The 21792-nt window shown below is 51.1% G+C and overlaps 5 protein-coding genes across 5 annotated transcripts; all 5 read left to right on the top strand.

Annotated features, from left to right (window-relative positions):
* Window positions 1-3566: 3566 nt before the first annotated feature.
* Window positions 3567-4691, top strand: HER10_EVM0008196 (ABC-type Fe3+ transport system; the record flags this gene model as incomplete). The annotated part of the gene is made up of 2 exons (XM_035477728.1): window positions 3567-4147; window positions 4205-4691. The coding sequence occupies 2 exons, from the start codon at window positions 3567-3569 to the stop codon at window positions 4689-4691; spliced, it is 1068 nt and encodes a 355-aa protein (XP_035334170.1).
* A 5726-nt stretch (window positions 4692-10417) lies between these two features.
* Window positions 10418-12257, top strand: HER10_EVM0008023 (uncharacterized protein; the record flags this gene model as incomplete). The annotated part of the gene is made up of 5 exons (XM_035477560.1): window positions 10418-10840; window positions 10952-11065; window positions 11130-11532; window positions 11593-11840; window positions 11895-12257. The coding sequence occupies 5 exons, from the start codon at window positions 10418-10420 to the stop codon at window positions 12255-12257; spliced, it is 1551 nt and encodes a 516-aa protein (XP_035334158.1).
* Window positions 12258-13818: 1561 nt separating this feature from the next.
* HER10_EVM0001787 (uncharacterized protein) lies at window positions 13819-14413 on the top strand (the record flags this gene model as incomplete). The annotated part of the gene is made up of 2 exons (XM_035471522.1): window positions 13819-13827; window positions 13928-14413. 2 exons carry the CDS (start codon window positions 13819-13821, stop codon window positions 14411-14413), a joined length of 495 nt encoding a protein of 164 aa, XP_035333749.1.
* A 2102-nt stretch (window positions 14414-16515) lies between these two features.
* Window positions 16516-19467, top strand: HER10_EVM0010695 (beta-glucosidase; the record flags this gene model as incomplete). Its single annotated transcript, XM_035480147.1, has 3 exons — window positions 16516-16597; window positions 16673-16988; window positions 17069-19467. The coding sequence occupies 3 exons, from the start codon at window positions 16516-16518 to the stop codon at window positions 19044-19046; spliced, it is 2376 nt and encodes a 791-aa protein (XP_035334355.1). The 3' UTR covers window positions 19047-19467.
* Window positions 19468-19818: 351 nt separating this feature from the next.
* Window positions 19819-21353, top strand: HER10_EVM0010568 (uncharacterized protein; the record flags this gene model as incomplete). Its single annotated transcript, XM_035480024.1, has 2 exons — window positions 19819-20088; window positions 20196-21353. The coding sequence occupies 2 exons, from the start codon at window positions 19819-19821 to the stop codon at window positions 21351-21353; spliced, it is 1428 nt and encodes a 475-aa protein (XP_035334340.1).
* Between the last annotated feature and the right edge of the window lie 439 nt (window positions 21354-21792).

Genomic DNA, 21792 nt, shown 5'->3' with positions numbered 1-21792 from the left:
ATGTGAACGTGGTTGTAGGGCGGCGGGGGAGAAAGAAAACAGCTCGAGAAAGAGGAGGATCGTGTAATCGAATCGAACAATTTCGAATTCGTCCTCGAGTACTTCGTGAACGACTGCCCCACCGTAGCGAGTCTCCCGTGACTGTGCGAAATTGGAACTCGTAGCATCTGAATTATTCTTATCTAATGGAAGTTTTGAGTTTCTATTCTCTGGATCGATGAGAATGACAAGTGCGTATGAATCCTGAGAAATCTTCAAGCCAGAGTTCCAGACTTGTCAGTCAGGCCGCGTCCATCCCTAAGCTGTGCATCTTTGGCCTAGTCAGCCTCACTCGACCACGTGTAACAAGATACCCTGGCTGTGATTGTCTACAAGACCCTGATCAAGCTAAGAAGCATGGGCGATATTGTCAGATAAAGTAGTTCGAATTGAGATAGTCTTGCTCGCTGTCATAATATCTGCCAGAATCTCTAGAGCCGGCAACATGGAGGCAGTAACCAGTGGAGGTATCCTCACGGAGACTCCTCGCCTGGCAAATGATATTGAAGAATATTGACTACAAGGACCACTATGTCTCCGACGCCATTTACCCTCCTAAGCTGCCATGTACTGAGAGGTGGCCTCCAGACCCAGGCTAACGGGCGTACAGAGCAACCTAACGAAGAGCCTAGCGCAAAGCCCTACAAGACAAAGGCGTAGAAAGGCAAAAAAGTGTAAGTCAGCTGCAACGCAGCTGAGACTGAACATTGAACCCAACGAGGAAAAGCCCAATGAGGTCGGGGCCGGGCCGTTACGTATCAGCAGGGTTATTCCCCAACCCACATCAGCCCTGTGGTCAGGAGGGAAGCTTTTAGCGTTCGCCAGTTTCTGCCTTTCGACCGAGCTTTACGCGGGATTGCATGAATAGTTCAGGGGTGACCCCACTGTCAAGGCTGAAGTTGCGTCGCATATTCAATGCTCACCAAAGCTTCTTATTGCATCTGGTGTGACTGTCAGCGTATTCTTGCCGTTTCGTAGGCCTTGGCATCGCTAATCGTGGCTGTGCTTTTATTCTCGTGCTGCCGATGCATGAATTGTTGCGTACTTTGACAGCTGACTGACGGGGCACGATCGCGACATTTGACAGGCTCCTGGACTTTCGGCTGGCACTCATCATCTGTTTCTTTGGAGCAATTGAGACCTTGAATGTTAACTTTCCGTTCTCACCACAATCATTCAGGCAATATTTGCTTCGTGCCAAATGGGCACAGACGATAATAACCCACGTCTTACAGAATCAAGTAGATCGATGGCGGAGCTTTCCTTCAAAGTTTGCTGTTTGACATTCAGCGATAGGCAAGTTCTGGGTCGTGCCAGGTACCAAGCAATTGTCGCTGTAATTAGTGCACACAACAGACGCCATTTACTACGGAATTAGCTACGAGGTATGCAATCAGCTATACATAGGTCGAGTAGATAGAAATCATGACATCGATAGAACGTCACCGCGTGAGCTTTCTATCTATACCTACAAAATTAGCCAGAAATGAAGCTCACCACCTGGTGATTGCCCCAACGGAAAGACAAAATAATGTTCGGGTCGGGAACACATTTCGCAACATTGCGGGGGATTGATCATGGAGTAACTTGAGACGTGTCTGGACGTTGTCAATTTGTGCAGTCTCCTTGACTTGACTATGCCGGTGAATTCCAACTGGCTTTCGCGGGTCTTTCTCTGAGTTGCTTGCCTTACGACAGCATGCTTGTGTTGCATGATCGAAGGAAATCTATGCTCAGCCAAGATGGACAACTACTGCCCGAAACCACCCCTCACATGGCCCTTCATAATTTCTTACCCGTGTTCAACCCTATCTGACTTGGAGTTGCTAGGTGACGGGTAGCCCAAAAAGTAACCATATTTTGAGAAACAATTAAATTACAATACCTATACCGCAATAAGGAGCAGACTTGAAGGTAGATTGAGACAGAACGTATCGTAGCAACCATTGTCTTTGAGTCTTTGATGATATTCAGGACTAACTCGTAGATGATAATGGAGTCGTAAACTCTACAGGATTGAGATCGGCAAAACCGGGCTTAGCATGACGATCATAACACTACCGGGGCTGCATGAATGCGATACCGAGAATGGGTACGTAAACTGACAGCTCTCGATGGATACTACGTTCCACATATCACGGAGTAGAGTGGTGAAACATGGCGTTATCCGACACACACGTACGTAGTACACCAGCGACTTCTGTACGGCGCAACTAGAAGAGTGTACTCCATGATTAGTCTTCGATTCCGAACCAAGTACTCGGGGGATTACTTATGTTGGTAATTCATATGAAACTCGAATCATGGCCTTCATGTCGTGACGGGCTTGAGGTGGAGCTCGGTGCCGATATTCCGAATAAAATGCCAAAGATCCGCTTCAGACCCGGCTTTCAGCAAAGATTTTCACGAGGCCTGTTGCGGAGTTTTGCATGCCATACCAAAAGGTGAGGAAGACAAGGGGAGAACAAAATGTTTGCTTTTCGCTATATCCTCCAATTGATTATTATGACAATTGTTTGCCGAATATTGTACTGTGTGTCAATCAACATCGTTGCGCTTAACTCAATGACATTCCGAAAGTGGCCTTCTAGAAAAACTAGGCCATCCAACTCTATGCTGTGACCATTTCTCCTGACCTTGAAAACTGTCATTTAAGCATGTTTAGCACAGGGCTAGACTCACGACTCATGCGAGATCTGGGCGCAGATCACCTCATTCGGCATAGCCCTGGTCGTTATTGCCCTGATTGCTGCGGTACGCTGACAGGAACGGGGCTGTACATTTCTTATTTCCTTCCACCCCATGATCCAGCCAAATCTTTGTTTGTTTGCTGGAACCATTGAACCGGAATCAAATACCTTCCGCTATACCCCTGATGACGAATGGGAAGATCCCGGTCAAACTAGCTTCCTGGTTGGTTCCTTGGGTGTTCGGTGGAGACTTCCACTCCGTCATCCCACCGACGCCGGAGTCCTCCGATGGGATGCTCATCGGATGAGCCTCCGGATTGGATACAAGCTCCGTGAGGGGCATAGGACTTGACTCGTTAAAGGCTTGGAGCGGCTTTATCCCGCACATACTACTACTCTGTAGTCTGTACGCTATACCGCCGTCTACACGTACGCTGGCCTGTACGCTGTAAATACATCCATTAATACTAAACCAGGAATTAGGGATGGGACGGGTGGACCAATCTGGAAGGACGCTCGTGGATCGTCTCATCTGTCAACGGCACCTCCCGCTGCTTTCGTCATGAAGCGCGCGGTAGACTTCGTCAGTAGTTCTCTACAACATGGATGTTTGTGTAGCATGACTGTTGGCTGGGCCCTGGTTCTAGGAAGGTATCATGAGATGGTGTCACTGGCCTACGGGCCCTTTGTGAGTCGAGAAGAAAAGGGGCGGAAGTGTCTTTATGCGCAGTGGTATAAGAAGGAACAGGAAGAATCGTGCTGCTCAGTTGTGTAAGTGGCTCATCAACAGCTTTTCACACATTCTTTCTTTCTTCCGATTAGTTCAAGTCCGTCATTATGATTCGCTCAATGCTTGCCCTCGCCCTTCTGGGCACTCAGGCACTGGTCAACGCCGCTGCCGAAGTTGAGACCCGCACTATCGATGAGATTTACCAAGCTGCCCTTGCTGAGGGTGGTGTCGTTACTCTCTGGCACGGTGGTGATGAGTTGACTCAGCAGAACTCCGTGAAGGCCAGCTTCGAGAAGAAGTTCCCCGGCATGACCCTCAATGTTACCGTCGATCTTTCCAAGTACCATGACGGTAACTTGGACGACCAGCTTGCCGCCAAGAACGTCTTTGTCGACAGCATCATTCTCCAGACCCTCCACGACTACCCTCGCTGGGCGTCTGAGGGTGCGCTCTTGGACTACGCTCCTCTGGGATACGACCAGATCCTCCCTGAGTTCAAGAACAACGATACCGCCGCATACTATGGCATGTACATCATTGCCTGGGCTGGTCAGTGGCACACTGGAAAGCTTCCCGGCATCAAGGCCCCCATTGAGTGGGAGGACTGGGTCAACCCCGACCTCAAGGACAAGCTCGTCCTGACCTACCCCAACGACGACGATGCCGTCCTCTTTGCCTTCGATCTCATGTGAGTCACATTACCTCTAGCTTACTGTCAGCACTCAGTTCTGACAGCGCCACGCAGTCTCAAGCAGTACGGATCTGCCTGGCTCGACAAGCTTATCGCCCTGAACCCCCGCTGGGTCCGCGGTACTCAGACCCCCCGCACCATTCTCGGCCAGAACGGCACCCAGTGGGGAGCTACCTTCACTTCCTCCGGCAGCCTGACTCCTACCGCGCCCATCAACGTCTCCCACCCCATCGAGGGGCAGTTCGTCTCTTGGCCCCAGACCGGCGGAATCCTCAAGGACGCCCCCCACCCCGAGGGTGCCAAGCTCCTGCACGCCTACCTCCTCAGCTCCGAGTTTCAGACCGCCCGCGGAGGATGGAGCGTCCGCGGCGACGTCGCTCCCCCCGCCAACTACCCAGCCATCCTCGATATGCCCGGTACTGACCCTACCGCCTTTGGCAAGTGGATGTCTGACCGCGCGGCTGTTGAGAGACTCCGCTTCTGGCTCGAGGACCGCCTTGGCACTGCGCAGGGCCTCAGCCCCTTGATTGATGACTTGTAAATGATGTTGTCTGCAATTGCGTGGACAAAGACGTTTTCATGAACTTCATGTAGATATTACTAGCTTGATTAAAGCAACAAACCAAGTACATATGCTTCGGCTGAACAAATCATCTTGACTACTCAAACATGTAATCATGCGTTAGACTAATTTCGAATTGGATGGGCATGGAGTTTGCACCGAAAAGAAGTGGTGTCGCCCAGTCAGAACCTCCCGTGCCGAGACTGAGATCTGCCAGGTCCCCTTCTACTCTACGGCTTCGCCCATCCGCGGAAAGACGGAATCACAGCCATCGATAACGTCTGGCCCCTTGCGTACGCGCATAACCGGCAACATCGACCGATCGCTCAGGGGTGAGAAAGGCAGGTGATCAAATAGGAGCTGCCGGAAGCAGACTCCTTGCAGGCGGCAAATGCCCGGAAGCTCAAGCGACCCATGCAAGATTTTTAAGGTGTGAATAAGCTATTATGGTCTGTGGGGGAGGGAGCTTGTTTGGATTAGAGTGAAAATGGCGCAAAAGTATATCTGATTGGGCGCTTGCTGACGACCTCGCAAGTTCATCAAATATCACGCAAGGAAGGGCATGCAAAATCTCTGTTCCCCCGTTCATTGCTGATTCACCTTGATCAATCTATTCCAGTGTTCTCTTTGGTTTTATCCAGTGGAGTACCTGCGAATCGATCGCGTTTCTGGGGGGGGGGGGGGCGAATGAAGAGTTGGTTCAATTCCTACAAGGATCCGGCAATTAACGCTTCCGGGATCTAATTGCTTCCCGCCTCGACAAAAATAAGCAGGGAAGTCCCTGCAGAGTTCTCGATTTGATGCTCGTCTGGACCGCTCCATCTGCAACACCATCAGCTTGCTAACACCAACTGAGTAAATGTACTCTGGTTCAATTGATGTCTTGAAGGGATTTCTATTGAAGCTTCAATGACAATGTTGTAAACTAAAGAGGCTTCACCGACGATTTTCGTCGGCACTGTACTCGACGATGTACGGAACCGCCAAGGACCTTTATTTAATTGAGGCTATGCTGGGGTATCTTAGATAGGAAACAAGTGTCTTTCCTCCTGAGTTCCGTTTCGACGTTTTTGAGGGGTTCTGTAACTACAACAGCTCGTACTAGGGGGTTGATATCATGATCAGTGGTATGACACGTTCACCAGATGCCAAGAGACAATGCAGACTTGATCATGCCATGATACTCAAGCATTCTCTTGTTTTGAAGGAAACTCAGGCAGGAAAACTAACCGCATCGGGTTCAATCCGTCTATCTGGAAGGGGATTTATTACTACAGTCTTCAAGTTATTCGGTTGTTTGTAACTTTGTCTTGCATTTATCCAATGTTTCGCTCTCATTTCGGCTCGATCTCAGTATTTCAGAGCACCTGTTGAGTTGAACGGTGTACTTCTAGAACCAGGGTGTTTGCGATTCTTCATAGAAATACAGAACATAATCCGTGTTAAGTTGCAGTCGCTAGAAGGAATGAATTCCGTCAAAGTCCTCTGTAACACCGTCTATCTTGTAAATGAGATTATCAGTTAACATGAAAAGGGAAACTCGATTCGGATGGAGAATTTCCCCAGCAAAGCTCGCTGAAAAGAAGGTAGGTTGGCGATAAATCTGGTTGTCTATTGCCAAAGTTGATTTTCAAGGGTCTAAGTATCCAGAAGTTACTATAGAAAATATTAACATACTGGGCTGACTACAGCATCCGCCAATCTTAGTGTGAATGAGATAGGCTCACGATGATTGGTTGTTTCGAGCCACACCTTCCGTACATTAATGACCGATGTACAATTGTTGTGGTTATTTTCATGGATGTTCGATGTGGAACGCATAGAGATAACCTGTTGAATTGCCTAATATCAAGAGATGATGCAGACGGACTGACTAGCTCAGTTGATGCTATACTGTCAAAGCTATGGGAGAACTGATGGACCAACTATTCCCACGTGTGCCATGACTCAGCAGAGACTTGCAACTTGCCTGACAAGATATCACCGTCGAAAATGCAGCAGCGCCGGCTATGTTCGGGACAACTATCACAGTTGGCATACACGTCACCAGGACAGTCTTTCTTTAGGGACAGAACTCGCTTTCGCACATTATACTGAGTTGGGATGTGGAAGGAGGAGGAAGAGGGCGAAGTGAAAGTAAGATAGGCGGAAAGGCCTTTTGCGCGCAAATGCCGTCTTTAATACGTGCCTTTTCCGCTGGCTACTCGATGTTCTATGAATCAGGCTCTACTCTGCCGGAATTCGTTAAACCGCTGATGATGTCACTAGTGCACTTTGATCAGAAAACATCCTATGTCCACTCTGTCTTACTGAGGATACCTGCCTGCATTGGAAAATTCTCATATTATACCACAAAATTTGTATGGTTGAATTGTCCTTGGACGTTGCTTGATTCTGATTATCCTGGCTTCTTGATATCACGTCTTGTTTCGAGATTGCATTTCGTAATTGCCTTCATCTAAAACTTGTGACACCAGTATTTATGCAAGTGACATTTCTTTGATTTAACGTCAGCATAACCGGCGAGGGCGGGTTTCGGGATGATACAGCTTTTGATGGCCTGCTGTGAAGAGATGTTCTGCGACTCCGCTGGCTCGAAGACGATCTGAATACTCACCAGTTTCTCTCATAAATCGATGGTTCAAGAGTCGCAAATATAAATGTTTTTACAGATTCTGCGAATAATACGATCTGAAGATCATTTACCCTATTTATCCTCATCTTAATCTTGATATGCGATACATAAGGAGGCATCGATTCTGCATAGTGCCGCGTCATTGGAAATAGGTCACTTGAGCATAGATCATACAATTATGAAACAACCTCAGCTTCCACGCCTGCCAACGTCTCAGGTACTCTAACTCCAATTCATTGAAAGTGCTCCTTAAGCATAACTGTACGGTCAAAAGAGATATTAGGTCATTCAAATCTGTGTCCGAAGCCTTTTCGCTGTTTCTTTGTTTCTTTACATTGCTTCGAGTTGGGTACTAGTCAACGTAACCAAAGTAAGTAGCAAAGTACGCCAAAACATGAATATCTAAGATGTCAATATTTGAACGGGTTAGGTCAAAATGACCACGCAGTCTCTCAATCACGTCAATCACTGTATGAGACTATGTCACTTTAGTCCAGGACTCAGAGGTCCATCCACTGATCAGCTGCAGGCTCAACTCTCTCCCGGGAGATAGCACACACAATTTTGATTCACCCGTATATAATCGCTAGCAGATCAGTTGTGTTTCTAGGCCGCATCCTGCATTAATTCATAAGAAGGCGGTGGATACAGTGGGTGAGCGAGCTTGTCTCACTCAGGGGCGACGACCTACGTGCTCCCGAGCCTACGGCATTTCCGAGCTTCTTTCGCTTTGAGAAATTACAACCCAACAAGGATTTTGCTGTGCCGTCAATTGGGGTACGGGAAATCGATTTCGCCCACTGCCCTTCCCATGTTCGTTCAGCGAAATTTGAAGTCTACTCCTCGGCTCCCAACTGGCAAAGAAGTAGATGGAGAGAACAGTCCTGCCGATCAGCTCCCCGGCACATACACGGATGTGGCTCGAATAGAATGTTATCAATGTCTTAGCGGCCGCGTTCTTGGTATTTCTCCGCCCTGAGAGCATCGGTTGCGCAAATGCGCAACACGCCAACTGCCGTTGGTGCACCATGCACGTCTTGCGCAGCCTTCCCACGTGCCTTCTAAGCCCGCCCGATCTCGGAGCTACTTGAGATTTCTGTTGAAAGAGCAATCGCGTAAGATAGCTCGGGGTATTCTACGGACTCGGGGCCATGGACTTTCATGTGTGCTTTTCATAAGGAACCGAATCAGCCAATAGGTGTCGCGGGCTTCGGATTGCGGCTCTGAAGAATGAATACCAGAATATGTCTTGGCACTCTTGGCGATGCGACCCCAATCCGTACGAAAAATAGCGCTTGTAGCGTCTTTTGACAAGAACTGTACATTGGAAGCGCCGATGAACATAGCCTCAGGTCTCAACAGCTTCACTCAACAGACTGGATGCGGGAGACCAATTTCGTTCTTCCACTCTACATGGAGCTCGGGAAAATTGTTTCCTTCTTCTCAACAGATCAAGCTGGATGATGTTCACTGCAGGTTGCATGCAGACGCAGCATTAAGGACTCTATCCCGCCAATTTCAGGCCAGCACCCAAGTCTTCATACAACACAGCCCAATATCCTCCAGATTGCATAAGAAAGTACTCTGTGCGACGAATTCCGTTCAGCGCGAAAACAAAACACCTCAACTTTCAAAGAGCGATATCGCCATCAGGGGTTGAGAAAATTCTGTTCCTTGGCTGTAATATAGAAAGATAACGGTTCCAAGAGATGCCCAGGCGGGAGGCTCAAATTTTCAAGGCTAAGCGTCTTGCCAAGAGCCGTGGCCGAGACCCTAGGGCGACGGTTGCCGGGCCTTGGCAAGCCATCTCACGCGCCAAGGGGTAAAGAGCCTCAGCGGATTTATTAAAGTTTCGGGAACAATTCAGGCAAAAGAGAATGTTTCGATCTTCGCCCAGGAACTCAACGTCCTCTAACCTTTGCTCTACACTGCTACTCTTTCTTCAAATATTGAAAAGTGTGAAGAGCAGGCAAGAAAAGAGCGAAGGAAAGCAGGAATTCTCTGGAAGAACTGGGAGAGCTCGGCGTCCTCTTGATGAGTGTTTTTTTCTCAGTCCAAGTGCTCAGGTTTCACGACCAGGGGAGGAAGAATGAATACGCTAACGGGGCTCGACATGCTAACGGGTTTACGGCGGCATTTGAAATGCACAGACACAGTTGACATCATACACCGCGCCCACCGAGTCAAGCAACTTTGCCTCCTCTGCATAATCCGCTATCCAACACGTCCACAACCAGAAAAAGTTTACCTGACGGGTGAGCGTATTGCCGCCAATGAGTGAAGCCGCTTACATAACTCGACACAATCATCCCCGGAAGAGTCCATTGCCCTCATCAGACTTGGGGATCCTCGTCTCTGCATATGCAGCCAACGGAATTGGCATTCGGCCCGTCGGCTGGCTTGGCCCCCTCGGGGGTTATTAGCTTACCCAGAGCCGCAATCGGAACTTCCAAAAGCAGGGTCCGCCCTTCGGCCCTTGCCCGGCGCCTGGAGGGCAGATTCGAAATGCGTAGCTAATGCAAATGTGTCAACCATGGAACTCGAATTCCTGGACAAAGCAGAAGAGAAGAGGGGGCGCACGGGGGAGGACGTCCGTCCGAGATATACAATGCTGCTTATTCGCTGTCCCCGGCCGCGTTCGTCTCCACGGGGAAAAACACAACCCCGGGCCAGAGTGTCACGCACCCCGTTGATATTCGGTGGACCTGGAGACGGATGTGACGGAGAACCACTGCATTCCAGCCAGATACTGCAGAATACTCCAAAGTACCGAGTGACATTTTGACGTACGCATCCTCTCAGATGACAGATTTACTCCAGTCGTCAGCTGCAAGCCCCAGATTGTTTCCCCCAGAGTATGGGTCTGTGAGGGAGATACGGATTATGGGGGTTTATGGGGATGCTCCGCTTTGATAGACATACTTATGGATCACGACCGCAGTTAGGGTCTCAAATTTTTTCGTCTCTTCTCTCTTCATCCTCGAGAACACCCTTTCTCGAAGAACACAACATCTCTTCGACAACTCACTTACACCAACTTATCTGAGCTGTTGTAATAGACGGACACACAATGGGTCTTCTCACCATCGTCGAAGAGAGGCCGACGCCGCCCTCGGTCTACAACTGGCGCATCTACGTGTTGGCCGGCATCGCGTCATGTGGATCTTGCATGATTGGCTACACGAGCGCCTTTATTGGCACCACCATCGGTCTCGACTCTTTCAAGGCCGAGTTCGACCTCACCAACAAGACGACCGCCGAGAGACACGTTATCAGCGAGAACATCGTCTCCCTCTTCGTTGCCGGCGCGTTCTTCGGTGCTCTCCTTACCTACTGCCTCAGTCACTTCATTGGTCGCAAGCGTTGTTTGGCCATCGGAGCAACCGTCTTCTCTTTGGGAGCGGCCTTGACCTGCGGCGCCAACGGCAACCTTGGACTCGGAATTCTCTACGCTGGACGTGTCTTTTCGGGTTTGGGAACTGGAGTTGCTTCTGTGAGTCTTCAAGATGCCCCTGAGTGACTCATCTCGGTCATCGACCGGTTCTCCACATGATGGGCAGCAACAAATTGCAGTGTAACAATTGCTAATACATGGGCCTCGTAGAACATTATCCCCGTTTACATCTCGGAACTCTCGCCGCCGGCTATTCGTGGTCGTCTGGTCGGTCTCTACGAACTTGGCTGGCAGATTGGCGGTTTGGTCGGATTCTGGATCAACGTGAGTTCTTACACACAATTCTTCAACATTCGAACTCTATAAGTGTCACTAACACGCTACTCAGTTCGGTGTTGAGAACAGTGTTCCCGTCGGCCGCTCGCAATGGATGATCCCTTTCGCAGTCCAGCTGATTCCTTCTGGTCTCCTTTTGGCTGGCTCCTTGTGGATCCGTGAGTCTCCCCGATGGCTCTTCCTCCACGACCAACGCAAGGAAGCCATGGAGAACTTGTGCTGGATCAGACAGTTGGAGCCCAATGACGTTTACATTACCGAGGAAATTGCCGGTATCGACAAGATCTACGAGTCCACCAAGGCCACCGTCGGATTTGGCTTCTGGCAGCCCTTCAAGGCCCTCGGTGCCCGTCCCTACCTGCAGTGGCGTCTGTTCTTGGGCTGCATGCTGTTCTTCTGGCAAAACGGCTCCGGCATCAACGCCATCAACTACTACTCCCCGACCATTTTCTCCAGCATCGGTGTTGAGAGCAACACTGTCAACCTGATGACTGGTATCTTTGGTGTCGTCAAAGCCGTCATGACCTTTGTCTGGCTTCTGTTCCTCGTCGATCAGCTCGGTAGAAGGAAGCTTCTTCTCATTGGTGCCATCACCGGTTCCCTCTGCATGTGGGTTATCGGAGGCTACATCTGCATCGTCGAGCCGACCAAGAACCCTCAAGACCACTTGACCGGCAGTGGTATCGCTGCCATCGTCTTCTTCTACCTCTGGACCGCCGTCTACACCCCTACCTGGAACGGTACACCCTGGGTTATCAACTCTGTAAGTTTACCTGCTCTGTGGTAATGGTTGAGTTACAACTAACAAACTCTACAGGAATTCTTCGATCCCAACTTCCGTTCCTTGGCAAGTGGTGCGACCACCGCCAGCAACTGGCTGTTCAACTTCCTTGTCTCCCGTTTCACGGAGCAGATGTTTGCAGCCATGGGATACGGCGTGTACTTCTTCTTCGCCGCCCTGTCATTCCTCGCCTTCTTCTTCGCCTTCTTCCTCATCCCCGAGACGAGCGGTGTTCCCCTGGAGAAGATTGACAGACTGTTCGAGATCAAGCCCGTCTGGAGAGCCAACGAGACGTTGATGGCCCAGCTGAGGGAAGAGGAGGTACAGTTCCGCACAGACATCAAGGACGAGGTTATTCACAAGGAGCAGGGCACGTCGTCGGAGTCGGACTCCCCATGAAAGATGAAAGAAGCTGCGCTGGCAAACGCAGATATACACACATGACATGATTACGAACAGTACATAGACATGGAGATAGAACGGCATTTTGATTTATCGCGAAGGGGCATCTGTTTGCGAATACCCGGCATCGAGTTATCTGCAAGCTTGAATAAAAGACATTTCATGGCTCGAACCCACCTGGTCTCTTCGTGGCGCACTTGATTTCTCACAGCTGCTCTTGACGAGCTTGTCTACCAACTTACTCCTCAATCTTGATCAAAGGGCACTTATGGCTACGTCCGATAACTGAACAGCGACATCAACACGACAACAAAGTTAGCATGTAGACTGTGAGAGGCATTTTCTCAGCGCATCTTGTTGGCAACGCGCAGTCTTTTTCCCGTATTGCCGAGATTCCCGATACTCAACCGCAGCATTCAGAGGTGCCACAAACTTGCCAGTGGAGCCGAAAGCAAGTACAGCTGGATACTATCGTGGCAGTCCCGGTGGCAATGACTATGTGGCAACGGGGCCAGCCCACCTGCCGGAAAACTTGGTAAAATCTCAGAAATCGCTCAGTCAGCGACTCAGCGCCCGGATTTTTGCGCTGAACAATGGCCAATAGCGGCTTATTTCCGGGGTCAGCGCCCTAGGCCGCCCTGCCCGTTTGAAGTTGGTTCGGATCTAACCAGAAGATCAGTTGAACAGGGCTATCCAAGCGGTCGATCAATGCCAAGTACGCCTGCCGCTAAGGAGCAGGAACTACCATTAAGCGGCTGCATGAAAAAGGAATCGTTTTGGTGTTAATTTCCGGCGGGATAAAATCCTCCTAGCGGTTCCGGACATCGCTTCATTGTACTTGAAAATTTGGCGCCTGTTAAACTAACTGCCTACATAAGCACGCGCGACTGCAACCCAAATATGTCTGAACAAATGCGAAGCCAGAAAGGATACTTCGTATTTGAGTTAAGAGTTGATCGAGACTCAAGCTTTTTTCAATGAGTCACTGGGTCTTGTAGAACCTAGCGCTCCATAGGGACAGCCTGCCTATTCCCTAAGGGCATTGTTAGATTTGATGATTCTTTCACGCTCCGATGCATTACAACTTCCCAAGGCTGCAATCCCTTGTGTGCCAGAATGCCCGATCTGTAGGTCGGATCGGAGACTTATTCTGAGAACGTCAAGAGTCTTGCACGCTATGCAACAGGATTAGGAAATAAGTTACGCATGCTCCGAAGTGCTGCTCCGATGGCTACGGCTGGTGCCGACTGCCCCGCCCCGATCGGTCGGGGTACAATTCCGGGGGCATGGCATAAATCGGGATTCGGTTTCCGTGCCAGACTGCCCGATCCGGCCGGCGATATCTAGGCTGAACGACGCACCGCCCAACAAAGACATCGTCATCATCATCATCATCATCATCATCAACATCAACATCAACATCAACATCAATATCGTGCCAGGGGATATCATTCTCAGTGTGAAAACTCGCGTCAACACACTCTGTGTTCTATCTCATCATCATTTTTGACGTGTACCTGTGTATAACAACTGAATCAAATTACAAGAAGTAACGACCATGTCTACCGTATGTGGCCTGCTCTCCACCCCTATGGATCATCAGATACTTTCCATCCGCTGTTGAACACAACGCCGCAATTTTCTGCTGACCAGCCCGTGCAATACAGTCAAACATGCGATCAATCAACCATGTCGGCGTGTCCGTCCCGGACATTGAAGCAGTAGTGAAATGGTACAGCGAAATCATGGGCTTTGTCCTCGTAAATGGCAAAATCAAGCACATCAAGCGCTCCGAGACCCCGGACGCGGGAATTTTTAAGATTTATCCAGACTCTTTGCAGGAGGTCAAGCTAGGATTCATGGCGACTGGCAACGGTGTCGGGTTTGAAGTTTTTGAGTTCGTCGACCCGGCTTACAAGAAGGCCGAAGACTTCGCTTACAACGTGGGCGGCTTCTTTCACTTGTGCGTGACGGATGCTGAACCAGAGGCTCTGCTGGCTCGGGCTATACAAGCCGGGGCCAGCAAGATTGGGGAACCGACACTGAATCCGCTGAGCGGCTCGAGGTGTCTGTACTTTAGAGATCCTTGGGGCAACGTGTTGGAGATTTTGGATATGAGCTTTGACAGGATGAGTGCGCTGGATGCAGTTTGACAACCAACGTCGATGCGGTTGCAATCGCATCTGTAGTTGTGTTGGCCATAGCCTTATGGTGTCAGAGAATGAAAGATGACTCTCCACATTAGCTCACAAAAATACCTATGAAAAATTGACAGTAGTAGTATCAGGAACAGCGAACTGTGATAAGGGACTAGCAGAGGTCTTCTCTACCAGTCCAGGCCACACCATCATCCTTCTCTCTTGCCTCTTCATACCTGTTCTTACGAGAAACGCCTTCTGGCAAACAATTCAGACAACATTGGAAGACTAATTACCATCTCTCTCGCAAAGTTTGAAATGACGGCGCTTAGCTCGACTCGCGTCCGGTTGTTCCCACTTCACCGGGTCAAACTCGGTGCTTGTTTCTGCAGCCTACGCCAGTGTTCTTTCGATTCTCATACTGGAACTCGGCAGCTGCATGCCATACTTCCTTCTTTGATTCTGCGTTGTCCCTGTTGCTTGATTCTTAGGCTATTTACTCACTCTCACTACCCTAGAGTGCTGTCATATGTAACGTCTGGCGCGAACCAAGAGACCGAAAGATTAGGCAAAACAAGGCAATCGGGCCTTTCCCGGCGGATAGTCTGGGGAACCCGCCTCCAGGCTCAGCACCCACACCTTCGTACTTATGCTTAACGAATACGTTCTCTAGAGACTGTAAGCCATCGACCAATCTCACACACGCCCGTCTTCCCCACACACTTGCAGGAATTATTGACTTGCACTTATACCGAAGCCATGGGCCCAAATATCTCGATATGGAAATCGTTACCGCCCTCACGTTGATGGCGAGCTAGCATTGCTAGAACTCTTCGATGGTGGAATCATCACAAGCCTGCATTTGCTGTTGCCTAAATTATTCATTAAGTTGCTCTTCAACTAAGTGTTTTCTGCACCATCGGTCAACTGAGTGTGACTAGAGCCATGGTGCCGAAGTTCTAGATAAAAGTGTATAGCCTTCCACTGGCCTTTGAATCTCATTCAAACCGCAGGAAAGGAGCTGAACCACTAATAAATACGAGCTACCTTACTCCGAGATTCATGACCAAATAACCAGTCAAACTGCCAGCCCGAGTCTAACTCGTCACATCAGTCAGGCCATCCTCCCAAACATCCAAACTCTTCCCCGGACGCCACAGTCCATCGAAAGAAGTAAGATGCGGGATGACATGCGGGGAAACGTGGGTGTACCCCTCAAAGACGATGTGTCGTGGTTACATGGATTCTCGGCTCCGAATATTTAGGCTCATTCTATACGCGTATAACGTTGCGATTCTGCTGCCTTCCCAAATACGCGGGTGACAGCCTCCAAGCTTCGATCGAAGTAACCCCGGGAAATGTCGAGCTGTTTATCAGTCTAATGCAGAGTTTGTCACTTTTGATCCGAGTATTCGTACTAGGAAGTCTTGGGCTTGTGGAAAGATGATGTCTGGTGGTGAACTCAATTGATGCTACACGTGCCGCGATCTCAATTTGAGCTTCCTACAGGGAAGTTGAGTTGTTTTGACAGCTCGTTGGTGGGCATTCCATCTTTACTGCCCTTCGCAAAAGCCAATCTCATTCTGGGTTGGTAAAAGGTTAGGATACAAAATGGGAAACGAAAGTTTCTTCTTTAAGACATGTGTCGCAGTCACCAGAATGATAGCTTCATAGCTCTAGCTGCCCCTGATCAAGCTGCCCACCGAGCCGACTACGACCTGATAAATAACCCGAAATACCGAGTGTCACTACAAAGACTTTTCCCCGCCTCATCGTCTGTACGGTCGATCTCTATCCTAGTCTAAAGTGCATCGGCCCGATATCATAGCGTTGTTGACCTCGTAATCCTTCGACTACGTTGCGTACCTTGCTACCTTTACATGCGAATCACCATACGATGACTACTAGTCCGGGTTCTCTCTTTAGTAAGAGTGACCGAGGCTACCTAGGTGCGTGGATATCTCCTCTCGACGGGCAAGAGACTCTAGGGAGTATAAAATATCCTCTCTCTGGCTTTCTGTCTAAAGAGGTCACAGCTATGGGCATCTCGAACTACCGTCCTGTCTGGTGTTATCTCAACTTACTTTGAACAAACGTAGCTGGGACCATCGCCAATCATGCTCTGGACATCATTCCTCCTCCTCGTCGGAGCCCAGCTCAGCCTAACAAGCCAACTTCACCACCGATCCTCCAACAATGGTTCGTCCCATACCCCATCAGCATCCTGTCTTCACAACCATCTCAAGCTCCTGATAGCTAACCGTCAATAAAAAGGCACACGAGACAGACCCACAGCCCTCGCCCTCGCAAACACCCTCCTATCTCACCTCACCCTCGAAGAAAAAGTCTCCATGATCACGGGAAACTCCTCCGCGGGCAACTGCATCGGCGTCATCGCGCCCATCCCCCGCTTAGGCTTCAAGGGGATCTGCATGCTCGACGGGCCCAGCGCCGTCAACCGCGCCGACCTCGTCAGCGTTTTCCCTTCGGGTATCACTGCGGCGGCGACGTGGGACCGTGAAATGATTTATCGTCGAGGGATTGCAATTGCGGAGGAGTTCAAGGGGAAGGGAGGGCATGTGATTCTTGGGTACGTTTAGTCTGATGCATCCTCTCTCGATGAGAAATGCGTGATAAAGAACCATCATATTGACAACACATCTCGAACAGTCCTTCAACAGGCCCCATGGGTCGCGCAGCCCTGGGCGGCCGCAACTGGGAAGGCTTCGGCCCGGACCCGTACCTAGCAGGCGTCACCATCGAGAACACAATCACAGGCATGCAATCCACCGGCGTACAGACCTGCTCGAAGCACTACATCGCCAACGAGCAAGAGACGAAGCGCTCCAACACGACGGTCAACGGCATGGTCATCGAGGCCATCTCGTCCAACGTCGACGACAGAACCGTCCACGAGCTCTACCTCTGGCCCTTCGCCAACGCCATCAGGGCCGGCACGGCGTCCATCATGTGCTCGTATAACCGCTTCAACCAGACGTACGCGTGCGAGAATAGTCACCTGCTAAAGGAGCTCTTGCGAGATGAGCTTGGGTTTGAGGGGTATACTGTGTCGGATTGGTTCGCGACGCATTCTACCGCGGACTCTATCAACAACGGCCTGGACCTCGAGATGCCGGGCGCCGTGCCGGGGAGCTACGCCGGCGCCGCCACCTTCTTCGGCGACAAGGTTCTCGAGGCTGTAGCCGACGGCACGGTCAAAGAGTCCCGTATTGATGAAATGGTCCGCAACATCTTGACGCCGTATTACCTCCTAGGCCAAGACGCAGACTCTTACCCCTCGCCCGACCCCTCCCTCCGTTTCGTGACCCTCTTCCAAGAAGTCGGCCTCCAAGTCGCCAAAGACACGGGCTTCATCCCCGACGGCTTCGTCTTCACCCACGGCCGCGACGTCCGCGGCGACCACGCGAAGCTCATCCGCGAAATGGGCTCCGCCGGCACAGTCCTCCTCAAGAACGTGAATCAGACCCTACCCCTGTCGAAGCCTAAGATCATCGGCGTCTTCGGCAACGACGCGGGCGAGATGACAAACGGCTTCCTCCGCCCCTCCGAGGTCTCCGAAGACACCAACACAGGCACAATGATCATCGGCGGTGGCTCCGGCACAGGCCGCCCGTCCTACGTGATCTCCCCCCTCGCCGCCGTCCGCGCCAAAGCCGCAGAGTACGGTGCGGAAGTCCTCTACGTGACCAACAACGACGTCCTCGCGGCCAATGACTTCCGGGGTGTTTACCCCCCGCCAGAAATCTGTCTCGTGTTCCAGCAGACGTTCGCTAGCGAGAGCTTTGATCGCACGTCGTTCGAGCTTGACGGGAACTCGACGGCTGTGATCAACAACGTGGCTGACTTCTGCGCGACGACAGTGGTGGTAACGCACTCGGGCGGCGTAAATACCATGCCGTGGGCAAACCACACCAAGATTGGCGCGATCCTGGCGGCGCATTACCCAGGCCAGGAGAGCGGCAACTCCATCGTCGATCTTCTCTGGGGCGACGTCGCGCCTTCAGGCAGGCTTCCGTACTCCGTTCCGCGCAACGAGGAGGACGCAGGCCCCGCGATTGTGAATCTTACGCAGCCTGTCGATGATCCGCTTGCGTGGCAGGCTGATTTCACCGAGGGCCAGATGATTGACTACCGCCACTACGACGCGCTTGATATTGATCCGTTGTATGAGTTTGGCTTCGGGCTGACGTATACGACGTTTGCCGTGGTCGACAACCAGATCGGCGTGAGCTTCATCGCAGAAAACTCGTCCATCGCTGCTCGCCCGGACACGGCTATCCCGGTTCAACCTGGCGGACATCCGCAGCTTTGGGAGGACCTCATCAGCGTCAAGGCGTCGATTTCGAACACGGGCAACAGGACTGCCTTTGCTGTGCCGCAGCTCTATGTTTCCTTTCCGGAGTCTGCACCCGAACGCACGCCAAAGAAGGTCCTGAGGGGCTTTGAGAAGATTCAGATCGAGGCGGGCGGCTCGGCTCAAGCTGAGTTCCGGCTGATGAGGCGGGATGTGAGCCTGTGGAATGCGTCGGACAAGGCGTGGGTGATTCCGGAGGGCGACTTTACGTTCCGGGTCGGCTTCAGCTCAAGGGACTTGCCGGCGGAGAAGGTCTTCTCGGTGCTGGGGTGATGATTGAGAATAGGGCGGCGAGGTTGACAGGTGTTGCTAAAGCCGCATCCTATTGTTCAGAGTCGAATCAGCCATCTGCCTGGCCCGAAGTTGACTGATGCCCATCTATCATACCGGCTGTCGGATCAGTGGTCGTCAGATTAATGGAATGGTGCCTCGGCGCGAAGACAGTGGCAGGGCCTTGGATGAATCATGAGATCCGTTGGCGAGTAGAACATCAAACCCATTCATCTTCCCTTCTCGTGGCATTTCATTTCTCGGCTCCGTCAAGCCTGACGAAGTTCGTGTTGCACAACAATAATGGTAGAGGTTAATATTGTTCAGCCACAACAAGCCCTTGGGTACAGTGTCGATGAGGATGCCATCCCCAGCTGCAGCTCTACTCTTCTTCAGCCACTCAGGCCACGGAGTTCGACTCGTCTTGCTTGCAGGAAAGCGCACGGGGCGATTTGAGGTTCGAGGGGTGATTGCACAATGGCGATTGTGGTTGCACATGGCCAAACCCATACCCGAACGTAGACAAAGAAATCAGGCACACGCCAGAATATATGCCTGAGCGGACCGACCACTGCCCTCGAACTTGGTCTTTAATCCCTTGCGTGTTCGTGGTACCCGAGAAGTAGGTGATGCGATAATAAATGCTGACGTCCGTACGTCTCACTGGGTAAAGGGAAACGTTTCTGTCTGGGGAGCATTCCATAAGATTCACATTCGAGCACATTAGTCACAAAAGATTTCAATCGAGAAGACTGTCAACTCACGACGGCTAAACATGAAGGCACGGAGCCAAGTACGGCTGGTCGACTATTCGGACAGCGAGGATGAACCAGAATCAGAAAGTGTAGCTGCGCCATTGGCTACTGGGCCACCGGATGAGGAAGGGTTCGCACAAATAGTCATTGGACTGCAGCAAGAGTACACAAAAGAAGTCCGGGAGTTGCAGGCGCGACAAGAAGCAACAGATCGAGAGATGGCGGTGCATGTGAACCAAGTCAATAGGAGGTTGGAAAAGCAGCTCAACGTCTTGACTTCAGTCGTCAAGGTAAGTTTTCTGTCGTAAGCGACTATCCATACGGCGGCCTAGCTGGCTCGCTTGGTTATCTTTGAGGTGATATCGGCTGCTGCCTTGGATATGCTGACTGGTAGTAGGAAGTTTTTGGAGTCGATCCACTAGATGCGGCAGTGAGAGATTGCGCGCAGCAAGACGGCGGTAAAGATGGCCATGAGAGAGTTGCAGCCCTCCCAACGCCATCTTCAACGCCACCAGTGCCTGCTGAAAGATGTGATGTGCCGCCACCAGGACGGGAATCCATCACAGTGGCGTCCAGAGTTCGGAAACCCAGTCCTCGGATTCCCCATGAGAGCCAAGAGTCACAACCAGCGGCCACTGGGGCGTCACCATCGGTGGTAAGAAGAAGCACTGGCAAAAAAGCGCCTAAGCCGCGGGTAGTTGCGTTGAATCGACGTGCAAATCAGCCTTTGAAGAAAAGAAGAAGAAAGAATGACGATACCAATGACAGCAAGGACCACAAGGGGGAGGTGTTGGAGGTGGAGACAGAAGCACTGGGATCCAGATCCCCCGAAGTCGGGCAAGTCACAGACATTGCTATCAATGAAGCTGTTGTTCGCCGTGAAGAGCCTCGACGAAACTTGCTATCCCCAAGAGACCCTGTCAACCCGTACGATGACCCGAAATACTTCAGCCCACTGACTGTCGTTGGCAAGGATGGAGTTCTGCGGCCGATATTCAAGTTCTATCCGCACCCGCCGACAGTCGAAGAGCAGTGGGCAGAATACAAATACGGTCTCCATGGCCAACAGCCCGTCGAACTGCTAGAGAAGATGTACAGGGCCAAGTGGCGAAACGGCACGTATGGGCGTTCATGGTTCACTCGCCGCAAGGCCTTCTGGGACAAGATGAAGGGGCTGCTGGATCAGGGTCATACGGAAGAGGAAGCGTTGGGTGTTATGAGAGACCTTGGGAGTGGAAGCGTGCCCACTGCAGTTGCCATTCTATGTAAAGAGCGTGGAGAGGGAACACGCCCAGGGAGACGAAAGTCTCGGGGCCAGCCGGTCTACTCGGTATGCGGCAGTAAACATTCGCGAGATGAGAGCTCCAGCAATGAACAGAACAGCAGCAGTGAATCGGAGAATGACGAAGCGCCGAGACCCCTCCGATATAATCCATCGAGGCTGCGGAAACGAATTGTGGTGTCCATGAACAGCGTGAGCGGTAGCGACGAGCCTGAGTCGGCGCTATGCCCTGGGCAAGAGACCGATGGGTTGTGGCGCCCTGAGGCTGACTGATTGGTTGAATTGGGGCATGGTTCGTCAAGCTCGCTGCAATGCAGTTCGATCGTACTGAGGTTATATAGTCGCAGTATTGACTAGCTTCAACACGTAGACGTAACAAGCGGGCTCGCTTTTGGAACCTGCAGACTTCTGTAGGAATAACAATGGTGAAGTAGTCGCGATGAAGACGGTGACGAAGCCCCCATAGCTAGTGGCTCACGGCGAGGAGAAGGCGCTTGCAAGTTGAAAGCCATTCAAATCTGGGCACCGCTCCCCACAAACTTTGGATAGAGTTGCCGGCAACGATGGGTCATCGTGAGGGTGTCAAAGATGGTCCCCGATGTGAATTGGCCACTCAGCCAATTTCTGCCCAGAATCGAAAGCTAACCTCAATGAGGTAAAGCAGCACGAGACCTAGGTTAACTTGACCGTCATCATAGCTTTCTAGGTTGTT

This window comes from Colletotrichum scovillei, assembly GCF_011075155.1.
Source record: "Colletotrichum scovillei strain TJNH1 chromosome Unknown Contig00005, whole genome shotgun sequence".
NCBI lineage: Eukaryota > Fungi > Ascomycota > Sordariomycetes > Glomerellales > Glomerellaceae > Colletotrichum > Colletotrichum scovillei.
Note: the sequence above shows the minus strand (reverse complement) of the source record. Positions and strands in the feature narration are given on the sequence as shown.